The 16,808-nt window shown below is 45.7% G+C and overlaps 1 protein-coding gene across 3 annotated transcripts in view; it reads right to left on the bottom strand.

Annotated features, from left to right (window-relative positions):
- TMEM86A (transmembrane protein 86A) overlaps positions 1–16,808 on the bottom strand; it is a 92,005-nt gene that overhangs the window by 9,659 nt on the left and 65,538 nt on the right. For all 3 annotated transcript variants that reach the window (XM_069738579.1, XM_069738580.1, XM_069738581.1), the window contains one exon: positions 1,147–1,411. In XM_069738579.1, the coding sequence (XP_069594680.1) occupies positions 1,147–1,411 (265 nt within the window). The remainder of the gene's footprint in view (positions 1–1,146; positions 1,412–16,808) is intronic.

Below are 16,808 nucleotides of genomic sequence, written 5' to 3'. Positions count from 1 at the left end.
GCCAATGAAGGGGCGTGGGCAGAGTGATGACATAGGTCTTAGGGGCGTGGACGCATATCGCCATGTTATCGCTTGTGCGCTGTAGCGATTTGCACTGTGTAACACCAGCTTTTCAGTGAGAGAGAGAGAGAGAGAGAAAAAAAAAAAAATCCCATTGGATTTGCATTGGGTTTCGTGTTTCGGTCGATCCTCGACTTTTCGCCATAATCGGCCGATTTCACTCGACTCGACTTTTGAGATAGTCGGGTTTCGCGAAACCCGGCTCGACCCTAAAAAAGTCAAGGTCGCTCAACCCTAGTTCTTTGTTCTGGTTAATACAGGACAGTCTATGCTCTAAAAGGCCATATTGCTTGGGCTCGTTAAGGTGCATCAAACCGCTCTCTGTTAAGGAAACATGCACCTGTATGTGCAAAAAAAATTTCCATTCACAGCAATAAATCAATATCTTTATAAGCAAAACATAAAAAAAAAGTATACCCAGCCCCTTGCAGAAGAACAGAGAAATGTATTGAACTGTATCTGGGGGGAGGGGCGGATTTATAAAGTGCTCTGTCTATAAAATAGCGAGCACAGAAGCAGCAACGAGGCTGCCAGCTTTTATATTTCCCAATGTCCATTCATATCCCTAAATGGGTGAGGGGTAAAGAAAAAAAAAAAAAAACGTGAGAAAGGGATTTACTGTCTGAGACTAGTGAATGAGGCCTTTGTGGCTTGCAGACTATAGGGCTAGGCGCAATGCAAATCTCCCAGCGCTGCAGAGCGACGACGAGCTGGAAAGGCGGAGGCCACGGTGCGGTGGAAATCCGCCATATACACTCTGTAATAAACCTGCATTTACCTGACCCCTCTACAGTAGAGCTGCAGGTTTTTCTGAAATTTTAGCACCACCCTTGGTCCAGTAATTACCCCTTTATTTAAAAAACAAACAAACCCAAAATCTACCCGTTTTATATCAGTAAGTAACGGCTGAAAAAAAAAAAAGTCCTGCTGCGTTCTGGGGTCAGTCGTGGAATGAGAGCCTCACGTTGTGCGACATGTTGGGTCTCGGGGATTGCAGCCCCCGGCCGTCGTACTGAGGACCATCGCACCGCGGTCACGGGAGCAGCGCGGCCCGCGGACAATAGGCGTTTGCCGTGCTTCACTCACCATGAACAAAGTAACCCTGTTCCTGCCAAATCAGGAAGGCATCTCCCACCGCCGAGAAGATTAATCCTGCAAAGATCCTCTTGGCACTGCGATGGCTGACGAGGAAACTGACCCCGTGGGCCAGAAGGAAAACCCACAGGCAGAATATAGGCAGACACTTGATGAGAGCGCTGAACCAGGACGGGCTGGAGGTCGGTAACCACAGAACAAAGTACACGCAGGTGGCCTTGAAGAACGGGACCAGCTTCGGGCCCTCACACTTGACCTGTGGGGAAAAAAAAAAAAAAAGTTGGGTCATTCCAAATATCTCAAGATGTCGGATACATGTAACAGCGGGTGCATGAATTTCCATCCTGCGCTGGAACCTTAAGGCCATGTTCACACTTTGCATTTTTGCAAATTTTAAGCTGCGTTTTACAGTACCCAACAAAAGCTACGAGATTTCAGAAATGCACACGCATTGGTTTTTTTCCCCCCCGACTGATTTGGAAAACCGCTGCGTTTTTTAAAGAAGCAGCATGTCACTTCTTTCAGTGTTTTTGCAGCATTTTTTCACCCATAAAAAGCAACAAGTAAGTGCAAAAACGCAGGCATCCTTTTTTTTTTTTTCTTTTTTTTTGGGGGGGGGAGCACTAAACTTTATCAGTATGCACAAGGGACAATAATAATGCAGGAAAAACTCAGCAAAACTTATTTTTTGTAAGCAGCATCTTTACATTTTGCCTGCAAAAACAAAAAAAACAAAAAACACAGTAAAAGCGCAACGTGTGGACATACTACTTCCACTATGTAACTCTTAGTCTATCACCTCCCATAAGAAAAAAAATCAAAAAGGTATGAACTGGGAAATAAATTGGTGTGCATGCAGCGTGTAAGTGCATGTTCACACTAGCCACTGATCAGAATAAAACAAAGACAGAAACACAATGATTAAATACCCTGCAGTAAATAAATAGCATAGTGTATGAAAATAACATACGGAATTTAGTTAACATGTTTTTTTTTTATTTTAAAAAAATGCGAAAGCCCTCCCGCCTCGTCAAGGCGACTGTAATTGGGACAGTCCTAACCCTAATATTAAAAACCTTCCCGTTTGTCATGTGACATGCATGAAGCTAAGGGCTGTGTGTCCATTAGTTGGGCTCAGTCCGTCTCAGCCCTTCTCTACATGCATGTCACTTGACAAGCGGTAAGGTTTTTAATATTAGGGTTAGGACTGTCCCAATTACAGTCGCCTTGACGAGGCGGGATGGCTTTCGCATTTTGTTTTTTTTAATCAAAAACATGTTAACTAAATACCGTATGATATTATCATGCACTATGCTGCTGTATTTATTTATTTACTGCAGGGTATTTGATCATTGTGTTCCTGTGTTTGGTTTTTTTCACCTCCCATCGGATTAGCACATGCTTTTCCTGAAATACTCTGTACAGTTGTGGACTCTGTTCCTTTCACTATGTAACTTTTAGTTTTGCCTATCCCCCATATCAAACCTCTCATCTTCTGAAAGGCGCTATCCCTCCCCAATGTAACTTTCAATTATAGCCTGAAATACTCTGTGCAGCTAAGGTCTAAGGCAGGGGTCGGGAACCTATGGCTCGCGAGCCAGATATGGCTCTTTTGATGGCCGTATCTGGCTCGCAGACAGGGGGCCGGCAAGTAGGAAGCGGGGAGAAAAAAAAAAAAAAGACGCCCCTTTAAATCTTCGGGCGGCGCCGTCCGCCGCCATGACCAGCTCCCCCCACCCCCGGGCCCCGCCCCCGCTCTAATACTCACCTCTATTGGTTCCTGCGGCGCCGGCAGCTGCAGCGTCCTCTGACTCTGCGACGTCTCAGAGCAGAGGGCGCGATGACGTGACTCCTGTGCGCGCCGCTCTGCCTCTCTGTCCTGAGCGTCGCAGAGCCGGAGAGACGCTGACTGCACCGGACCTACGCTAGGAACGGGAGAGGTGAGGATTTTACTTTTTTTTTTTTTTCTTTATGTCTGACTGTCTGTGGGCAATGCTGGACACACTGGGGCAATACAGGAGACTATGGGGCAGATTGCTGGACACACTGGGGCAATACAGGAGACTATGGGGCAGATTGCTGGACACACTGGGGCAATACTGGAGACCATGGGGCAGAATGCTGGACACACTGGGGCAATACAGGAGACCATGGGGCAGAATACTGGACACACTGGGGCAATACAGGAGACTATGGGGCAGATTGCTGGACACACTGGGGCAATACTGGAGACCATGGGGCAGATTGCTGGACACACTGGGGCAATACAGGAGACCATGGGGCAGAATACTGGACACACTGGGGCAATACAGGAGACCATGGGGCAGATTGCTGGACACACTGGGGCAATGCTGGACACTGGGGGTAATATGCTGGACACACTGGGGCAGACTGCTGGACACACTGGGGCAGATTGCTGGACACACTGGGGGCAGTGCTGGACATACTGGGGCAGATTGCTGGACACACTGGGGGTAATATGCTGGACAACATGGGGGTAATATGCTGGACACACTGGGGCAGATTGCTGGACAACATGGGGGTAATATGCTGGACACACTGGGGCAGATTGCTGGACAACATGGGAGTAATATGCTGGACACACTGGGGCAGATTGCTGGACAACATGGGGGTAATATGCTGGACACACTGGGGGCAGGACTTGAGGCATGGGCAGAATGTAGATACGGTTACTGTGCAGAGTGACACTATATCGCCTTTTTTTCTTCATGTGATGTAATGTAGAAGTTGTGAAAAATTAAGTAATGTGTTCTGCAAGCGGAGCTCGAGATAACTGTGTTATTTCCTGCAGAAACGAGTCCTGGCTGGAAGGAATGATGGCGGTCTGTGCTGGATGAAAGATGAAGGACTTCACCTAGAGACGTCACTGGTGAGTCAGTGTTGCCTATACACTGACACTATATATACACTGTATACTATATACTCAAATCTGGCATTCTCTCAACATCAGGTGGGAAGAATGCCAGCTTCCAGTCATGCGCAGGAAAAAGAAGAAGCCAGACTGCTGGACTGATGTCATGCATCGCAAGCTCACAATGTAAGTTATTTATTTAATTTTTTACTGCTAATTACCATTGTTTCAGTCCAGTTGTGGCTTTATACAGCAGGGAGGAGCATTCCTTGCTGTACTAAGTGAACATTGGAGCGATTGATCTGTCAATGGCCCTTTAAACATATTGTACGGCTCTCGCGGAATTATATTTCAAAATATGTGGCGTTTACGGCTCTCTTAGCCAAAAAGGTTCCTGACCCCTGGTCTAAGGGATAAGGTTTCTCCTTGTGGAGAGTGACATACCAGCTCTGGCTTGTCAAGGTAAGGAGGCCTATTCGCCGTGCAATGCTCCTCTGGGAAATATAATATGTAAATTGCCTCTTCAGAGAAAAAGAGGACTTGAACTCTACTGCGCCACCTGTTGGAAGTAGCGATCCTACAAGTCACAATCAACTCTTAACGAGTCTTGCAATATGACTTAGGATAAAAGCCAAATCAGTATCTCAATTCGCAGATACGGTGTTTCGGGCTGTTGGCCCTCATCAGTGCAAAGCATGAGAACGGATTTGGCTAGGCGAGAGGCGGCGAATAAGCCTCCTCACCTTACCTAATCGGTTCTCATGCTTCGCACTGACGAGGGCCAACAGCCCGAAACACCGTATCTGCGAATTGAGATACTGATTTGGCTTTTATCCTAAGTCATGTGACAAGGCTCGTTAAAGGGTTGATAAGAATGGACGGTGCACTTGGGAAGATTTCCTGTGACGTGATTAATAATTGATTACAGACACAAATGTCAGAATGCATCTCGCTCGCACTTACTGAAATCAAAGGCTGCTGTCAATCGAGAACTGCAGCCAAACAACGCCAACTCCCATCACTAACATTAATCCCGAGATTAAAGACACACAAAATAATCCATCTCATAATCATCCTCTAAATAGTAGTTTACTCTTAAAATATAAGAATGTATATCTGAGGGATAATTCATATAATATAATCATTTTATAATTACAACGCATCCAAAATAAGAAAAAAAATGCAAATTTACAAACTAGTCTTGATGAAATACCATTTTGTGTATACAGCACTTATACACTCCTAAATGTCTCCATGGTTACAGGTAACAAACATTGGTTACGCTCTTCCATCGGCATCCCCTTCTATTGTCAGATGATCGGAGGCAGTAACACGTGACTGTAGGATCAGACTACATAGGGTTTATAGTCTGTATCCATGGGGACAGAGACGTCTGTGCAGGAGCTGTATACATAATACGATAGCAGATTATTTGTGAAATGTTTAATATTTTTTAAAATGTAATTAAAAAAATGGTTATTTATTACCATAGCCACTTCTGATATTTTTCTAGTGGATACATTAATATTTGTTTACCAGCCATGAGGTGCGTCAGGACATAAAGAGGTTTCTCTAGTGCATGCTGAGCTGCACCAAATTTATTATGTTCCATTTTTATCAATTTTTTGCAATTTGTGATATATTTGTTGAATTAAAAAGGTTGTCCTATAAAACAATATTCCCTACCATTTCATAGCATAGATGATATATATGATGCCAGGGTTCCACTACTGTGACCTCCGTAGAGTCCAGTGTGATCAGAGCAGTACTGAGCATGTGCAAACACTGCTCCATTCACTGTCTAAATGAGCGATGGTTGCACATGCTCAGTACTGCTCCATTCACATAAGAGACTATGCGACCTGAATTCAAGCCAACCTGTACGAAGCCACGACAGGGCACCAATCGTATTTTCAGGTCTCTGATCTCATATGTGACATTTTCCATCAGATGAGATATGGAAGCATATTTGTTAGCAGGGAGCAGCAGCGACTCCATTCACTGACGCACAACCTTGTTATTAGCCTCACTAGGTGCAGTGAATCCCAAAAGCCTAAGGTCTGGGAGGGCACACGGGTGTCAGTGCAACAGGCAGGTGAGGCATGCAGGAAACCGGTAGGGACCGCAGACAGACTGGAGTCCTGAAACAGGTAGAAGAGGTCCTGGAAGACCGAGAACAAGTAGCAGAAGTCCAGGAAGACTGGGAACAGGTAGCAGAGGTACTGGAAGCCGCAGGCAGACAGGAGACATCTAGAAGCTGCAGGCTGATACACAGCACAGATTCTGAAAGACCAGGAACAGGTAGCAGGGGACTGGAAGAAGCTGTCGGACAGGAGATACCCTGAAAGTCTCAGGCGGACATGTAGAAGAGGTCCTGGAAGACCAAGAACCATTAGCAGAGATATTGGAAGCTGCAGACAGGCAGAAGACATCCTGGAACCACACGTAGCAAAGGTCCTGGCAGAACGGGAACCAGTAGCGTAGCTACCAAGGGGGTAGAGGGTGCAGGCGCCCCGGTGCTCTGAGGGGGCCCACCTGGAGCTATGCGCGCAGCACACCGATACAGTTACATTCTGCGGCAGAGCAGGGAGAATCGATCTCCCTGCTCTGTGCTATGGGGCCCCTGAGCAGGCAGGGGGGCCGGGTGCCAGCAGTGGGCCCCCCGCCGTTATCGGAAGATCAGCTGTACCGGCATTTAGCCGATACAGCTGATCGCAATGATGGGAGAAGGAGCGCTGCACTCCTTCTCCCACCATCCCCCTGTCAGCGTCGGCATCTGACGTCACCGACACTGACAGCGGGAGCGATGACGTCATTGCCCGGCGCCCGCTGTCAGGAGATCAGTGCAGGAACCAGGAAGAAGAGAGGTGAGCATTTCTTTTATTTTTTTAATGGGTGCTGCTGCCTTATTACAGGGTCTGCCTATGGTGGGGCTGCCTCATTACGGGGTCTGACTAACAGAGGCTGACTTTTTACAGGGTCTGACTATGGGGGCTGCCTTATTACAGGGTCTGACTATAGGGGTACTGCCTCATTACGGGGGTCTGACTATGGGGGTGCTGCCTTATTACAGGGTCTGACTATGGGGGTGCTGACTTATTACAGGGTGTGACTAAGGGGGCTGCCTCATTACAGGGTCTGACTATAGGGGTGCTGCCTCAGAGGGTCTGACTATGGGGGCTGCCTTATTACAGGGTGACTATGGGGGGGGGTGCTGCCTTATTACAGGGTCTGCCGCCTTATTACAGGGCCTGCTTATAGGGGTGCTGCCTTATTACAGGGTTTGACTATGGGAGCTGCCTTATTACAGAGTCTGACTATGGGGGTGCTGCCTTATTACAGGGTCTGCCGCCTTATTACGGGGTCTGCCTATGGGGGTGCTGCCTTATTACAGGGTCTGCCTATATGGGGGTGCTGCCTTATTAGTGTCTGCCTATGGGGGCTGCCGTATGCTATAGAGTCTGCCTATGGGGAGTGCATTATACTATATTGTGGACTATTTAGTACATTATGCTACTGTATTATTATTATTATTTATTTATATAGCACCATTGATTCCATGGTGCTGTACATGAGAAGGGGTTACATACAAGTTACAAATATCACATACAGTAAACAAACTAACAATGACGGACTGATACAGAGGGGCGAGGACCCTGCCCTTGCGGGCTTACATTCTACAGGATTATGGGGAAGGAGACAGTAGGTTGAGGGTTGCAGGAGCTCCGGTGTTGGTGAGGCGGTAGCTCCGGTGTTGGTGAGGCGGTAGCTCCGGTGTTGGTGAGGCGATAGCTCCGGTGTTGGTGAGGCGGTAGCTCCGGTGTTGGTGAGGCGGTAGCTCCGGTGTTGGTGAGGCGGTAGCTCCGGTGTTGGTGAGGCGGTAGCTCCGGTGTTGGTGAGGCGATAGCTCCGGTGTTGGTGAGGCGGTAGCTCCGGTGTTGGTGAGGCGGTAGCTCCGGTGTTGGTGAGGCGGTAGCTTCGTTGGTGTATATGGAGGCTATCTAGGGGGCCATTATACAGTATGGAGATTACAGTGTGGGGGCCATTATACATTGTTGGAGCCAAACAGTTTGGGGGCTACTAAGGAGTCAGTATACTGTGTATAAGAGAGCATCATGCTGTGTATAGGGAAGCTGTACAGGGGGAGACTCAAGACTTTATTAAATGGAAAGTGGGCACTTATTGCTATAGGGGAACTCAGGTTACTGTGGCTATCAAAGGGGCACACAGGGCATTATTACTTTCTAGGGGCAAAATATGGGCACTGTTTTCTAGGGCACTTGCACCTGGCATTACTATATTGTAGAGAGTTGCTTTAGAATTTAGAGGGCACAGAGAACCACACAGCAGGGGCAGGAATAGGGACACATATGGCAGCAGCGGCTCAGTATTGGGGTATCAGGGGCAGGAATAGGGACACATATGGCAGCAGCGGCTCAGTATAGGGGTATCAGGGGCAGTAATAGGGACACATACGGCAGCAGCGGCTCAAAATTGGGGTATCAGGGGCAGTAATAGGGTCACATACGGCAGCAGTGGCTCAGTATTGGGAGATCAGATGCAGTAATAGGGACACATAGGGCAGCAGCGGCTCAGTATAGGGGTATCAGGTACAGTAATAGGGACACATAGGGAAGAGGCTCAGTATTGGGGTATCAGGTGCAGTAGTAGAGACACATAGGGAAGAGGCTCAGTATTGGGGTATCAGGGGCAGTAATAGGGACACATACGGCAGCAGTGGCTCAGTATTGGGGTATCAGGTGCAGTAATAGGGACACATATGGCAGCAGAGGCTCAGTATTGGGGTATCAGGGGCAGTAATAGGGACACATACGGCAGCAGCGGCTCAAAATTGGGGTATCAGGGGCAGTAATAGGGTCACATACGGCAGCAGTGGCTCAGTATTGGGGTATCAGGTGCAGTAATAGGGACACATACGGCAGCAGCGGCTCAGTATAGGGGTATCAGGTACAGTAATAGGGACACATAGGGAAGAGGCTCAGTATTGGGGTATCAGGTGCAGTAGTAGAGACACATAGGGAAGAGGCTCAGTATTGGGGTATCAGGGGCAGTAATAGGGACACATACGGCAGCAGCGACTCAGTATTGGGTATCAGGTGCAGTAATAGGGACACATACGGCAGCAGCGGCTCAGTATTGGGATATCAGGGGCAGTAATAGGGTCACATACGGCAGCAGTGGCTCAGTATTGGGGTATCAGGTGCAGTAATAGGGACACATACGGCAGCAGCGACTCAGTATTGGGTATCAGGTGCAGTAATAGGGTCACATACGGCAGCAAGGGCTCAGTATTGGGGTATCAGGTGCAGTAATAGGGACACATACGGCAGCAGCGGCTCAGTATTGGGGTATCAGGGACAGTAATAGGGACACATACGGCAGCAGCGGCTCAGTATTGGGGTATCAGGGGCAGTAATAGGGACACATACGGCAGCAGCGGCTCAGTATTGGGGTATCAGGGACAGTAATAGGGACACATACGGCAGCAGCGGCTCAGTATTGGGGTATCAGGGGCAGTAATAGGGACACAAACGGCAGCAGCGGCTTAGTATTGGGGTAACAGCAGAATGAGGAGTTTGTGCAGGTTGGGAATAGATGGTGATGGGGCTGGAATATGAGAAGTGAAATGTGATCTGCGCTAGCGAGGAACGGACCGCGAACGCTGCTTGCAGCGTTCGCGGTCCGTCTCTCAAATGACGGCACGTCGCTAGCGCATGCCCAATGTGGGTATGGGCGTGCGCTAGCGATGCGTTCGCCATTACAAACAATGGCGGCGTTAACTGACTACGTTACCCAGCGTTATGCCGCGGTATAACGTAGTCCGTTAAACGGGTTCACATAACGTAATGTGAACCTAGCCTTATACAAATTAAGCTCCTTTCTTCATAGATTGCAGACCCTCAGCCATTCTGTCGGCCTTATTCATCTATTTTTAGATTCTCGTCTGGTTTAATGAGACTCATTTCTTTTTTTTTTTGCATTCTTCGCTTCTGGGATTCTGATACTTAACATTCCATCTGCTCTAATGCTCCCCACATTAGTTTATAAAGTCACTGAGCGGCTTCACAGCTGGTCCCATGAGCCATTTGTTCATATCAAAACATCCCAGTTGGCACTGGACAGGGTAAATTCTCAGAACTGGGAAGGGGAGGAGCTTACAATAAAATGGGTGGAGTTTGGACAGACCCATATACATGTACCTGGCCAGGCAATGTGCTGCACTCAACGTACTATGAAAAGTTCTGCAACTTTCTAATGTATCTTGTGTTTCAACCTCTAGGCACTTTTAAGAGATCTGCTTGCTGTCTATAAACAGGAATATATATTTTTTGCAATCAGGTGCCAAAAATATGCATTGCAATAAAGTACAACTATACCCAGTCTAGACAAAGCTGTGTGAGTTAGATACATCATCATCATCATCATCATCATCATCATCAATCTTCTGTGCTGATTTCTTTGCTACATTTTATCAGTGCTGCAAGGATGTATCAGTTTGGCTAAATGTGGCCAATGCTGAGCAGAACTAGGTCAGGACAGAGGTTCCCCCATTGTATTTTACAATGGAAAACAATGGGCTTAATACATTATTGCATTTGTGCTTTTTTTAATCTAGTTTTTGGCGTTTTTCACTTTTTTAATTTCCACCTAGTTCATCTTTTAATTTATGCCTTTTTGGTGTATTTTATATGTGTCCACCTGTTACTTTATGTTCACTATTAGTTTGGAGTTTCCAGATGTTTCTGACCGATTCATCAGCTGCAACTTTTTAAAAAGTTTGAAAACTTTTGCGCAAATGTACTCCAGTTCCCATCTGGGAATAGTTTACGGAGACCATGGACAACGTGTCCTGTGAGCTCAACCCGAGAGGGACCATCCAGCTTGTTATCCGCACACAGTTCCTGCTTCTCTGATGGTGTCTGGTTGCATTAGTGCCTATGGCAAGGACAACTTACACATGACAATGCCGAGTGTTAAATAGAGATTTTAGAACAGAATATGATCCATCCAGACAATGTCTATTTCAGGGACCTGGCATATTTCAGCAAGACAATGGTAAACCACATAAGTCATCCATCACAGCAGCACAGAAGAAGAGTTTGGGGCGATGAAACGGTCGCCCGTAGCCCGGACCTTTCATCAATAGAAAACATTAGACGCATCAAAAAAATGAAAAAAATGCGATGAAGATTCCGAACTGTGGAGCAGCGAGATTCTTACATCTGACAAGAATGGGACAAGATTCCACTCCCAAAACTCCAGCAATGGTCTCCTCACTTCTCAGACTGTTGTGAAAAGAAGAGGGGGCTACAGAATGGTAGACACGGTCCCACCATAGTTTTTTTGTGCTGTTGCCATCAATCTCTAAATTAGTTCATTTTTTTAACCAAAATTGGAATATCTCCAGTATTCACCTTCTGATCTGTGTTTTATTATGTTCTGCTGTTAATAAAACATGTGGATAAGAGACTCCCAATTCATCGCATTCTTGTTTTCTTCACATTTTACACAACGTCCTAACTTTTTGGAAATTTGAGTTGTACATCTGAAAATTTTTTGTGTCAATTTTGCAACACTGTTGTGGAACATGTGACTTTTTTTTTGCTAAAAAAGTAGCATAAAAGGTTAATGGCAAAAATAAAGAGCATTTTTATTTTGCACAATTCATGAACCACGTGCTCCATTTTGAAGAATTTGGGTAAAAAAAATCATCACTGCATAAAACGACAAATAAAAGCAGAAGTGAAAACGGCCCAATGTATATTAGAAAGTTTCAGAACTTATTTTTATACAATTATTAAACTTTCTTTATATAAAACTAACATTTTTTCAAGATCAACTTATCTGGAACACTCTGTGCTGCTGTGAGACTCTGCCACAGGGGCAAAAATAGGAAAACAAAAAACGGGGCAAAGGGTACTAACTATTAAGCAGTTGTTTGACATCAAGAATGTCTAATTGGTAATTGCTTTACTAATGTGAACAGTTTAACCCCTCTGGACATAATCCAGGCTCCCGAAGTTTCCTCCAGATAAGCAGAACCATGTTACTGAGTGCTCAAACATCTATAGCCGGTGCCAGGTCACAGCTGGTGGTGGCACTGCAACAGGGGGCGGAGGCCGCCTACTTCCTATGATAGTGCTGCTGGCTGCAAAAATCAAGTAACTTGGAATCCTGAAAGTGCAGAGGATTCTCGCCTCCCCCTCCATTGTACTAGTTCTTCTACACGTCCACCCTGAAGAGAAGCTCAGTAATAACCACAGGAAAGCCAATATGCCCCACAACAACCATCAACATCCCATCATAGGGATAAAGAGCTCCGTAATGGTTAACATAGTGCCTCCATAATAACAGCTGCAGTGCTACATATTAGTGCCAACCACAGTACCTATTTAGCATGAGTGCCACCATATCAGTGACTACCCTAACTTCACTATTACTGCCTCATATGAGAGACCGCCATAGTCCCCCTCCACATATATTATGATTATTAATAATAACGGCCTTCAGCTCAATCTCAAGCCATGGTTACTTGATGGATGAATGCTCAGTAGGAAGATCAATCATGTGCAAGCCTAGATAGGTCCACCAGGGTCTTCTCCATCACTATCTTGATTGTATCAAGCGATCGGGTTGCTGATCTTCCTCTTCGCCTTGTTCCTTCTATTCTACTGACCATGATGTCCTCCACTGATTGGAGGCATCACACGAAGAGAAAGTAGGCAAGTCATAGCTTGGTGATCCTTGCTTCCAGTGACATTTCTGGCTTGACTTGTTCCAAAATTGATTTGTTCTACTTGCCATCCATAGTATTGATATTATCCTTCTACAGCAGCATATTTCAAAGGCGTGGATACTTCTGTCTTGTTTCTTTATTGTCCAGGTTTTGCATCCATATGTTACTATAGAAAAGGCCAGGCTATGTACGAGCCGTGTCTTCGCCACCAGTAAAATGTTCCTCGATTTGAAAACCTTGTCCACTGACACCATTGTTGATTTGCCCATAGATATTTTCCTATTGACTTCCGATGTCATCGTTTTATCTTGAGTTATCATTGTTCCTAGTAGGCAGCAGTCCTTTACATCTTCCAGTTCGTCACTGTCCATCTGAAATGTGTACCGATCGTACATGGCGGTAGTCAATATCTTTGTCCTCTTGGGTGTTGAGTAGAAGCCCCATGCTCGAGCTTTCCATCTTGACACTCCGTAATACGTCCTTCATTCCATCTACGCTTCTTGCTATCAATATTGTGTCGTCTGCGTAAAGATTGTTAATAATTCGTCCAGCAATTTTCATTCCTTCTTTTTCGGGAAGTTCACGCTTTCTGAAAATAGCTTCTTCATAAAAATTGAAGATAAATGGTGAAAAGATGCAGCCTTGTGTGACGCCTCGCTGTGCATTGAACCATACCGTGTCACCATGTTCCGTTTGGACTGTTTCTTCTAAGTCAATGTAAAGGTTCCTAATGAGGCAGATCAGATGGTTCGACACACCCATATCCTTCATGGTATTCCAAAGGTTCTGGTGATCAACACAGTGGAAGGCTTTGCTGTAGTCGAAGCAAAAATTGATCTCCTTGTTGTATTCTTTGGCCTTTTCCATTACCCATATAATGTTAGCAATTACATCTCTTGTTCTTCTGCCTTTTCTGAATCCTGTTTCTTCCTCTGGTAGCTCTTTGTCACAGTAAGGCTGTAGCTGTTTTTGTAGGATCTTCAGTAGTATTTTGATGGCATGAGGTATGAACGTAATAGTCCGATAGTTTCCACAGTCGGTAGCATCTCGCTACTTCGGAATAGGAATATACACGGACCTGGTCATGTCCTTGGGCCATTTACCAGTTGTCCATATCTGTTGACCGGGCACACATCCAAAGACTCCAAATCAATGTCATAGTACATTATATGGAGAATAGTCTTAACTATTGAATTCAGGTTTCTATTCAATCCCATTAACCTTGGAATGCTGAGGAACAGAGGGCAGAAAAGTCACAAACACTCTGCTGACTCCAAAACTGCAGAGTCCAGACCTCCTCTGGTGTTAACATCAGCACAAACACTGCGCCCCACTGGGAGCTTCATGGCCAAGCAGCTGCATGTGACCGTACATCACCAAGCACAATGCTAAGGGTCGAATGGAGTGTGTTGTGAATTCTGTGGCCAAGCTCCCTCCTGTGGTCGAGAGTGGTACTTCGGCTGGTTCTGTCTATGAGCTTCCTTTGGTGGATGAGAGTGGTACTGCGGCTTCTGAGTTTCCTTCCTCAGGTGATGAGGTTAAGTCGTTAGGTGCTGCTCTATTTAACTCCACCTGGTGCTTTGATCCTGGCCTCCAGTCAATGTTCTAGTATTGGTCTTGCTTCCTCCTGGATCGTTCCTGTGGCCTGTCTATCCTGCATAAGCTAAGTTTTGCTTGTGTTATTTTTTGTTTGCTATTTTTTCTGTCCAGCTTGCTATATTGGTTTTTCTTGCTTGCTGGAAGCTCTGAGACGCAGAGGGAGCACCTCCGTACCGTTATTCGGTGCGGAGGGTCTTTTTGCCCCTCTGCGTGGTTGTTTGTAGGTTTTCGTTTTGACCGCAAAGCTTTCTTTCCTATCCTCGGTCTATTCAGTAAGTCGGGCCTTACTTTGCTAAATCTATTTCATCTCTGTTTGTATTTTCATCTTACTCACAGTCATTATATGTGGGGGCTGCCTTTTCCTTTGGGGAATTTCTCTGAGGCAAGGTAGGCTTATTTTTCTATCTTCAGGGCTAGTTAGTTTCTCAGGCTGTGCCGAGTTGCATAGGGAGCGTTAGGCGCAATCCACGGCTACCTCTAGTGTGGTGTGATAGGATTAGGGATTGCGGTCAGCAGAGTTCCCACGTCTCAGAGCTTGTCCTTTGTTTTTGGTAATTGTCAGGTCACTTTGTGTGCTCTGTACTTTTATGTCCATTGTGGTTCTGAATTACCTGTTCATAACAGGAGTGCTGTAAAACCACCATCACTGGACTCTGGAGGAGACGTTTTCATTGCAGTGAAGAATCGCACTTCTCTATCTGTGTCTGATGGAGGAGGCTGGGTTTGGTGATTCCAGGAGAACGTTATCCCCTGACTGCATTGTGCCCGCTGTATGGATGGTGGAGGGGGATAATGCTACAGGCTGTTATCAGAGCTCGGCCTCTTAGTTTCGGTGAACGTAAATCTTATTCTTCAGAACAAGACATTGTGAACAACTGTAGATTCCGGCTTTGTGGGAACAGTTTGGAGAAGACCCTTTTTTTGTTCCCCATGATTGTGCCCAGTGCGTAAAGTCCTTACAGACATGGGGGGGGGGGGGGGGAGAACATGTGCGGCCACACAGAGCCTGGACCTCAGCCCCATCCAAGAGCGATGGAGATTGTGTCTCTGGCCTCCCCCAAAATCAGGGTCAGACCTCACAAATGCTCTTCTAAGTGAAGGGGCAAAATGTTGCCTCGACTCCTCCAAAATCTTGTAAAAATCCTTCCCAGAAGAGCGAGAGCCGTTATATCTGCAGAGGTGCGACTCCATATTAATGTCTATGGACGTAGAATGGGAGGTCAGAAAAGTTCCTGGAGGAAGGGTGTGGAGGGGGCACTTACTTTTCATTATATACCATAGCTGTCACAGTGATTATTGAACCAATGCAGCTTTATACTTCGCCCCTCCCCCATTGGACCGCTCACACGTTCTGTAGGAATATTCAGCCACTTCCTCTATATCACCAGTAACTGCACAAAGTGCAGCAGCCGAATTCTGGAGCTATAAAAACAAACAAAACAAAAAAACATGAAGCCGCTGCAGTTCCCTGTGTCCAGCATTATGGCGCCTGGTGTCTCCATAATGGGCCGCATGTCTACATTATTACTGCACAGGGCTGCAACCTCCTCCTCAAGCTGCACCCAATCTAAGGAAGAAGTCACCTGGGTCCATCTGCAGAAGCACTCCGATATTTGTCTCACTGACCAGACTGGTAAAGTTTATACACCCCCAAAATATCAAACCCAAGCGCTAAATATATTTTGGGGGTTGAGGCAACACATCTTTTTGTCAGAGTAAAAAACAATGCCTACAGGAGACCTATGGAGGACTCGACATGTCCTTGCATTACAATGGCAGCCCATGTATTTGAATTGAAACTGTGTAATACTTTTTTTCACCAGTGGAGGCGCCGTAGGGAAATTGACTGCATATTATAGCTGATTGCTGATTCCAGAAGCAGGACAGCCATTGATCTTCTTATGTTTTTGTAATGCGGACCCCAACGTCCAATGCACTGGTCCCACTAGGGCTAGCAGTGGGCAATGAATTGTATCAACGTTGAGTAAATTACATTTGTTTGTTGCTTTTTTTTTTTTTTTTTACAGATTTTAGCAGCTGGAAAATGATTGAAAAATTGTGTAATATTCAAGTATACTCTCATTTTTTAAATCTTTGCTTGCTGTCAATATATATTTTCTCCTGGCCCGATATATACAAACCCAAAGTATCCGATGAATCACTTGCGTTTTTATATTTAAGTCACTTTTGTTTTTCTGGTCGTTGATATTACTTGCATCAAAGTCTTAAAAAAAAAGTAATAAAATTGGACTTTATTTTTGGTCTTTACCCATTTTTTGCTCAAAAGGATGCATGATTTGCTGAAATGATGTAATCGAACAAAAATATTGCAGATGTACATAATTTATATCACTCCAGGGAAGGACTGGAATACATTGGGACAAAAAAAGATTGTTTAATGTGTAAGGAATAGCAAGAAGATCT

The sequence above is a fragment of the Ranitomeya imitator genome, chromosome 9 (assembly GCF_032444005.1).
Source record: "Ranitomeya imitator isolate aRanImi1 chromosome 9, aRanImi1.pri, whole genome shotgun sequence".
Classification (NCBI taxonomy): domain Eukaryota; kingdom Metazoa; phylum Chordata; class Amphibia; order Anura; family Dendrobatidae; genus Ranitomeya; species Ranitomeya imitator.
Note: the sequence above shows the minus strand (reverse complement) of the source record. Positions and strands in the feature narration are given on the sequence as shown.